Source organism: Hippocampus comes, unplaced genomic scaffold, assembly GCF_001891065.2.
Source record: "Hippocampus comes isolate QL1 unplaced genomic scaffold, H_comes_QL1_v1.1 scaffold1, whole genome shotgun sequence".
Classification (NCBI taxonomy): Eukaryota; Metazoa; Chordata; class Actinopteri; order Syngnathiformes; family Syngnathidae; genus Hippocampus; species Hippocampus comes.
Window position 1 is genome coordinate 1,933,967 of NW_017805010.1, and position 9,036 is coordinate 1,943,002.

Consider the following 9,036-nt stretch of genomic DNA (forward strand, 5'->3'; position numbering starts at 1 on the left):
AATTATGGCAAAACAAATTTGACGATCACAAAATCACGTTGTCTGACATCACGAGTTCAATCCAAAAACAATCAATCATTGCGCGCTAATTGAGAGCCCCCAGTTAGGGTTATAATTTTCTAACGATTAAGCACGGAGGTGTCATTGCACTACTTTTGACGAAATGAAGCGTCTCAACTCACTTCAACATGCCTTTTTTTCTTCCAAACAAAGCACCGCAACTCACATCAACATAGTACCTTGACACCAAAACGCCAAAAGATAGCGCCAAAGCAATATATTTATTGCTTTCAACAGCAAAATTTCTTTTTTTATCCAATAAGAAGTTAGTCAAAAAAATAATAATAATGCAAACATGCATTTGAACTCTACAACTCCTTCAACAAATGTAAAAGTTTCAGATATCATTTCAACCATAACATTCACCAACATCAGTTGTCAAAAAAGAAATAAGCATGCACCGAGGTGCTAGTCAGCTCAAACCAGAGAACATATAGCATCAAGCGGTTCGACGTCCAACTGCTGACTAATTGCTCCCTGTGCAAACAGTGTTCTTTTCCCAGCAAGTCTTGTATGAAAGAAAACATCAACTGTGAGCAAATGTCCCGTTATTGTAATGTACAATACGTTGAGTGTGGGCCGGAAGGATGCGTTTGACAACTAAAATCAGGTCGGTGTCAAATCCACTCATACATGACCAACACCTTGCGCAACTGTTTCTGACGCAAGATGCGGTGAAAAGTGTCCGAGCACCAGTCAAGGCATGACTTTCTAGTTACGCAACCAGAGATGGATCATATGATAGCAGTGTCTTGAAGCTTATTTAAGACATATTTGCCTTGCTCACTCATCTCATTGTCCTTGAGAGCGGACGACCAGAGAGCGCTCTTTCGTGCCCATGTCATCCTGTCAGCAAGCGCAGTCTGTAGGGAGAGGACCATATAGATGAACACTGCAACGATCGCGAGTAGACTTTTAACTGATATCCCTTTGTTAGACTACGATCAAACATTTGCTTTACATGAAGAGAACAGAAGAAATGCGAACACACCGCTACAAATCGGGGTAAATCAATCGGAGCGTTTTGATGCAAAATCATGAGTCATGACACAAAATTCTATTCTTGGATTGGGGAGGGAGTGCTCAACTTGTGCAAACTCAAAATTGATGCCGCACACCAAGGCAAAAAGAGGAATGGGGTGGGTATCAAGAATCTATTTGAGGAATACGCTTCCGGTCACTTTGAGCAACCGTGTGTAGAATCACGAGTTATATAAGCCACGGTGGGCGAGTAGGATGCATTTCATCATTCATGTAATTTTTTTTTAAAACAGGTAACAATAACTACACTGTGTCTGTTTTCACATGGAACAATGATCATCTTCTATTTATCTTCTAGAGCTCGCCAGACCAAGAAAGTGGAAGGGTTCAAGGTGCCAGAGTCGACGAGGACGGTGGCAGTTTGGACCAGCTGGCGGGAGCAGGCATTCGGTTGCTGTGGGTGTTTCTCTGGCAGTGTCTTAGCTGGTTGTTGTGAGGAGTGAGAACGAAGCAATCAGCAAGTATACTGCCGCAGAAATTCTTTGCAATAAAAGTCCTCGTCAGCGGCGTTGACTAATGTAAGTTGTAAAGACATCGTCGAAATTTGAGAAGCGACAAACTGAAAATGCCAATTCAAGATTGTGTTGGATCAAGGCCTCGCGTTGTAGTTTATAAAAGGTCATCTGCCGCCACCTGGTGGCTAAAATAAACTCCCAGCATGAAATCAAACTGACTATTGGCTGATGTGCCTGGGATCAACTTCTACACTAAATGCATGTTAATTCAGTTGCTCCGTTTCAATTTGCGAATTGTTGCTGATTTACTAGGCAGGCTCAACAATATGTCCACTTGCTAAAGCTAATGAAATCCAAAAGCTGAATGTTGAAATCGGCTTTGACAAAATTAACGATCCTGCGTTACGATCCAGAAGTTTTAATTTCCCACAATTACGACTGTATCTTTGAGTTTTGTATTACTCTAATGCATCTTTAAGTTACTTAAAATCGTTGCACGGGAGTATGTTGAACAGCTCCGTATAATGCAATATTGTATATGACATTGAAAAATGCAACAGCAACAATCAAACCATAAACAAAATTAAATAAATATCTCTGTGTCAATCACAGTTGAGCATCATTATACAGTATTTGATACAGCTCTTGTATTGGATATTATATGGTGCAAGTGGTCATATAGTGTGGCTTGTCAGCGTGCAGTCAATTACTCGTTAATCATGAGCGGTTATGTATTTTACTCTAAGAAAAGTATTAAATGAATAAAATGTGATGGAAACAATTTGCGCCAATTGTTTTTCTTGTTTTATTGCACTTGGTGAGGTCTGTTTTTGACAAACATGATGCGGATAAGTCAATCATGGACTGATCAAGGATAGAAAAATTACACGACAACTGAAGCAACATTATCTGTAAGCTAGGGCAGGGGTCCCCAACCGCCGGTCCGCGGACCGGTACCGGTCCGCCGGGCATTTGGTACCGGGCCGCACAGAAAGAACTTGCCTTAATTCCGTTTTATTTATTTCGGAATACGAAATATGTTTTATTTTGAAAAACTACCGGATTCTCCGTTACATCCGTCTATGTCACGCTTGACACACGTCAAGCCACGCTTCTCCGTCACGTGACCGATTACTTCAAAACAAAACGCGGGAGCTCGCAAAATGAGTAAAAAAAACCGCTGGAGATCGCAAAGGACGGCGGCCTTAAAAGTACGTTCGAGAGAACTGGATTAAAGTTATGGCTGAATACTCTGAGATCGCCACACGACGAAAACAAAATTTCGAAGTAGACTGGACATAAACCACACACTTGAGGTGTCATTGTCTCCTATTACCCCGAGACCGTCTGGTTGCAGAAAATCAAGCTCGGTGCTGTGGTGAGTGGTCATTTTCATGCACTTTGAATTTGCGTTGTATCGTATTTTGAAGGCATTAAACATTGCCATAGCGATCGGAGTGTTGCGGCCAGATTAGACGCTCCTTGTGTTTATTATTATATTTCGAAAACGCCAGTTTTCATGCAGCTCATACCATATTATTTTGTTGTATTATTTCCGCCACACCTTAAATGCCGGTCCCTGAAAATATTGTCTGACATAAACCGGTCCGTGGGGCAAAAAAGGTTGGGGGCCCCTGAGCTAGGGTACAAATTCTGGCCTGAGGCGCATTTGATATGGCTTGTGTCATATGGAAGCATTGTAATTCTGTACTTATTTTGTACAATGGGGTCCATGAAGGAGAAGAGATCAAGTTTGTTCTCATCCCTTTACTTCCTTATTTTCAACTTGTCACACATTATTCAGTGAGGTGCCTCTGTGTAATGAGGCTCTGACCTCTACAATATTTCTACTTCTGATACCACTACTACTACTAATAATAAAGCATTGGTTTTATTTTCTCTCGAGTATTTTTTTATTTGTATTTATGCAAAGTAAATATTTACAACTGAAATACAGTCGGTGCCTTGAGCTACGAGTAACCTGACTTTGTATTTGATTTTTTTAAGGTTTTTTTTTGATTGACTTGCGAGCAAAAATTTTCCATCCGAGTGCGAGATGTTGGCAGAAAACTCAACTCACTTCCAAAAAAAAATGCTTCAAGCTGTTTAACGCCACTTGCGGTTTAAGTTTATGTCAAACGAAACATAAAACTAGGACAATTATACATTGTATATTTCAAACAACCACATCACTTTAATGTCCGAGCTTAATGCTAACACACAATGCAAAATCCAAACAATGGGCTAACAAACAGCGTTATGTGAAAGCCCCTTTTTTGCCGTGTCCAAATTCGTTGGCTGCGACCTCGAAAGGCTAATTTTAAAAGCTACATGACATAATTTCAAGTAAGCTTTGACCATACGCTGGTGGCCAAATTCACGAATCTTGCCTCCAAATCTGGCCTTCGTTTCCATGGTGATGGACCTTGAGTTTACATTGCTCCACCGCTCTTCTTCTACACTTAGTCTGTTCTAGCATCCAAGCACATTGCCGCCATCTTGCTGTGGTGTAGAAGACAATTAAGTGAGAGATGTTACACCTGTCCAAATTCACCATGCTTTATTTATGCGATCCACAAAGGCTACTTGAGGGAAGAGGAGCCTTCGGAGGACCCAGTTTGCCAAGGTTCCTTCGGAGGACGCGGCCCACGAATTTGGACCTAGCTACTAATCTATTCGTGAAACTCTTCTTGTGCTTCACTATTTCTGTCAGCTGGTGGACAAGGTGCACACACCTGAAGGAGCACAACAAGGGCCTGGAACAGATTAATGACGTTTCTATTTACTTCAGTGGAGAAAGATGACTTGAGATACATGTGCTTTGATTTGCAAGTGTGGTCACTGAGTTAAACTCAAAAATTAAGGCACAACTCTACAACTGACCAGCAAACAGTATGTTTACCTAAACTGTCAGATGGGTTTTCGCATCTTAAATACATTAAAGGTGAAGAACGTCAGAATTGCCTTTCGTCCTTTGATTTTTTTTCTGTCCTTGGAAGAAAAACGCTGCTACATGGCTTTGGTGTTTTTCCACATACTGCAGGAGAAATTCATTTTGGGATTATTAGTTGCGACGAAACCATTTTAAATCCAAGGTTCAAATCCGGAGCCCAAAATAGCCTCGAGTACTGACCGGCTGACTGTGACCTCAGCTACAAAAGGAAGAGGAAGAAGAGTAGGAGGAAGAGGTAGTTGGAAAGGAAGGTGATTTAAAACGCAGTTTACCACGATTTTTTTTTTCAGTCTTTAAATGAAGCGGACACAGTGAGAGCTCCGCCTCCATTCGTCTTAGTGGAAGTTAAGGCTTTGTTGTGTAGAAAACATGCAGCGCGTGTAGTGAAGAGCCAACAAGAAAGAAAAAAACGATGGCAGCGCACAACCAAACAGTTGTGTACTTGTCCGAACAGGTGGTCGTGTTGTGCTCGTGCGCCATGTCGTTTGTGGGCTCGTCGCTCATTATCGTCACTTACTTTAGTTTGGCGGATTTGAGGACCACTCCGCGCAAACTGCTCCTCTTCCTCTCGGTGGCCGGCTGGCTCTCCGCGGTCTCGTACGCCTTCGGAGTATGGAAAGTGTTCGACTCCGACTCGCCGGACTGCGTCGCTCAAGGAGCGATATCCACCTTCGCCAACACCAGCTCTTTTTTCTGGACGGTGGCCATCGCTGTCTACTTGTATGTGCTCATCGTACACTCCAGTCAGAGGGCTGCTGACAGCCTGGTGCTGGTCTTCCACCTGGTCAGGTAGGTAAAATCAGAAACTGCTACTGTCTCTTTAAGACGCCCAGAGGCATCTTGGGATGTACAAAATACTTCAAATATTATTATCGCTGTCATTGTTGTTTTGATAATTATTCGTTATTGTGAGCAAAGAGGATAATACAAACAACGTGCAACGTAAAAAAGAAATGTATAACATAAAAAAAAAACCGAAACAAAATACATGAGAACCACATCCATCTAAATGTGTAACGTAAAAAAGACATTTATAACATAAAAAAAAAAAACCCGAAACAAAATACATGAGAACCACATCCATCTAAAACTGAAAAAAAATTGGCATTTCCATTCATACACAAAGGAGCATCGACATGGGATTAAGATAAATTAACATTCTGAGTATATTTGTTTCAATTTTTTAAAAATTATTAAAAAACATGTTTTAATGTCATGATTAAATTCTGAGAGTGGTGTGCTTAGTCTTTCTCCGTTTGGCACAATGTAAGCGATATTTACCCATCAATAAATTAATGTTCATCACATCTGAGACAGAAAACTCCAAGTCGCCCATAAAGAAGACAATAGGACAGAGTTCAAATTGTAGAACTTTATTAATTCTTAAAGACAAACGTTTTTTCAAATCTCAATCCACAAGAGTTGAGAGATCGGGCAAACAAATGACGCAAGATTTTGTCATTATTATGGCAGAAGGAACAGTTATCCGTATATTAAAAAACAAAACCTTGCTCTTATCAAAAATAACCACATTTAAAAAATAATTCAAAATGAAATAAAAACTAACTGGGGCGGCCCGGTAGTCGAGTAGTTAGCACGTCGAAAATAACCACATTTAAAAAAGAATTCAAAATGAAATAAAAACAAACTGGGGCGGCCCGGTAGTCGAGTAGTTAGCACGTCGGCTTCACAGTGCAGAGGTACCGGGTTCAATTCCAGCTCCGGCCTTCCGGAGTTTGCATGTTCTCCCCGTACTTGCGTGGGTTTACTCCGGGTCCTCCAGTTTCCTCCCACATTCCAAAAACATGCATGGCAGTCAGGTTGAACACTCCAAATTGGAGAGCCCCCCGCCCCCCCCCCCCCCCCACCACCCTAGTGAGGATAAAGCGGTTCGGAAAATGAATGAATGAATAAAAACTAACGATAAAAACGTATTATAAGCCTCGTGTGGAGGGTAGCACTGTTCTCTTTCAATCATCTCGGTGCATGTAATGAATGTTACAATGTAGACACCAACTGCCAAGCACAGCAAGCTTTTTTTCATTGCACTCCCATCTCGAATCTCGTCGCTGACCCATTTGGCTCCTGTGCAAGTGGACTTTATGAATGAAACGTTAAATTAAATTCCTCCATCAATAAACATAAGCATTCTATGTAACATCGGGAATCATTCCGGTTTTGGGCAGGATTGTTACCCTTTCGGCACTATTTGATTAATATGTGCCATAAGAGTGATGCCCTTTTGTACACCGCATTATATGTTCTTTTAAAAAATATACCTTACATAACCTATAAAACAGTCATTGTGTGAGTACACCAAACCACACGTTGAATCATTCATTCTACCATGTGCAATGATGGGTCGTTGAATTGTAAACCGTCATTTATGTGCTGCATCTATAAATACACTAGAAAGAGAAACCAACTTTATGATGATGTATGAATTAAGATAAATCAACAATTATGAGTATCAGTATCACATGTTCACCCTACGGTGAACAGTGTCTGCAGTGAATGTTCGAGATTTATTGTGATATATTCTTAGGAAGTCCATTGTATTTGGGTTTCACAACAGAGCTACGGCATTCATCCACTTGTATGGGCAGCACACACACAGCCTGACCCCTGACACGGTACTATTAAAAAACAATCTGTCATTCTGACATGGAAATATTTATTTTTAGCTGTTAGAAACAAAAGATTGAAACATTGAGTTATATTTGATGTACCGACAACTACTACCACAAATATGTATAAGCCTGGAGCCTGAAATTAATTCTTTCAGTAGTTACACGTAGATGTCCCTTGAACCCATGCAGTATTTGCAGATGGAAAAAAAACAAAATTTAAGCGATGATGTCATTCTCTCACGCTTCTGTGTATTCTAGCTGGGGGGTTCCCCTGAGCATCACAGTTGCAGCCGTGTGCCTCAACAAGATTGGCTACACTGCATCAGAGGTGTCAGTGGGCTGGTGCTGGGTCAGAATCCACACCCCTGACCGTGTCCTGTGGATGCTGCTGACTGGAAAGATCTGGGAATTCTTGGCCTACCTCATCCTCCCCATCCTCTACATCCTCATCAAGAGACACATTCACACAGCGGTGAGTACCCAAGGAGAAGCTCAGCAATGCAGTGTTATTCAAAGGGTTGTCTAGTATACTCGGACTACAGATGTACCGCATTACCTTTCCTTCAAAAAGGAAAAGATACCACATATTTTTAGTACCGGTACTTCTGTGCAGTTTGGCAGATAACGAACATTTCTCCAAACAAGTGGCCACATACTGGCTTCAAGCTTTTTATAAGGCACTCACGTTTCTGTATATGGAAAGAACAAAAGCCAGACAAGCACGCTGTGGGCACGGACGTTTATATGAATGGACTCTCAATAGGCCCCTTGTGACTGAAGCCAGAGGGCAGCCATCTTAAGTCGTGACTGTTATTGAAAACACTGTAAAACAGTGTGTGCTTTATGCTAGGCTCCCTGTATGGAGTCAGGAGAGCCTCTCAAAGAACGAACTTCACTGTTTGCATTGAGCGCCTCAGCATCATGAATTGTGACTAACAGGGCGAACATTTCACAGCCATTTTTGTCCAAATGGCCTTAACAAGTGGCAACGTAAGATGGCCGCCGGCTGACGGTGAGTAAGGAGCACTCTTTGTCCATTGTATACGTCCGTGGCTGTGGGAAACTGTACTATACTTTATTCAGTTTTTGGGGCCCAGACACCCAAAAATAGTACGGCAAGGGTGGAGCGACATTACCTGAAGTGCGTGGACATGGAAGACAGACGTTTTTCCCAAAATACGCTATGTTGTACAATGTATTGAAGCACCAATGTGTTCAACCAAACTACATAATTTTATCAAAATACCAGGGCATGAAAATATAAACAATACTGTGTATATATAATAGTTTCGTTGAATATCCTCCCACTATATTAAATGACAAAAAATACTACGATTTTTAAGTTCCAGATTTTGTCATATGCGATTTTTTATTGATCTTGGTTTTTGTCTTGGTATTGTTTCAGTATCAGTATCGGGGTACTTTATGCTGGTATAGTGTCAAAGTATCAGTATCGGGGTACTTTATGCTGGTATAGTGTCAAAGTTAGAGTTTTGGTATCATAACAACTGTCATTACTGATTTTCTAAAAGTCAATAATTTCCTCGTATCTTTTATCCTTTGTTACCACACACAGCATGCAGCCCTTTCCGAGTACCGTCCACTCTTGGCCAATAGGACAACATCGTACTCCTTCTCCTCCATGGCAGACATGAAGCTGACTCTCATCCCTATTATCTTCATCCTGTTACGCATTTGGAGTACAATCCGCTTCATCCTGTTGCTGGCTGGCTCCCCAGCGAGACAGAACCCTGTGCTGGTGATGCTACATGTGAGTGCAGATGACATTTCGATAATTCTATTGTCATACAACCACAATTTATTGCCCACACCCGACTCTTGCCACAATTTGATAACAGAAAGTAGTCTGTGCTCGAGGTAAAAATGGGCCCATCAT

General features: G+C 41.4%; 1 protein-coding gene and 1 long non-coding RNA gene across 2 annotated transcripts in view; one reads left to right on the forward strand and one right to left on the reverse strand.

The window, feature by feature from the left end:
* Positions 1–5,130, reverse strand: part of LOC109511714 (uncharacterized) — an 11,216-nt gene extending 6,086 nt beyond the window's left edge. Inside the window, exon 1 of the long non-coding RNA XR_002167378.1 lies at positions 5,027–5,130. This is a non-coding gene — a long non-coding RNA (uncharacterized LOC109511714). The remainder of the gene's footprint in view (positions 1–5,026) is intronic.
* On the forward strand, positions 4,319–9,036 carry gpr157 (G protein-coupled receptor 157). The gene is made up of 3 exons (XM_019862962.1): positions 4,319–5,298; positions 7,398–7,611; positions 8,716–9,036. The coding sequence occupies exons 1-3, from the start codon at positions 4,922–4,924 to the stop codon at positions 9,019–9,021; spliced, it is 897 nt and encodes a 298-aa protein (XP_019718521.1). The 5' UTR covers positions 4,319–4,921; the 3' UTR covers positions 9,022–9,036.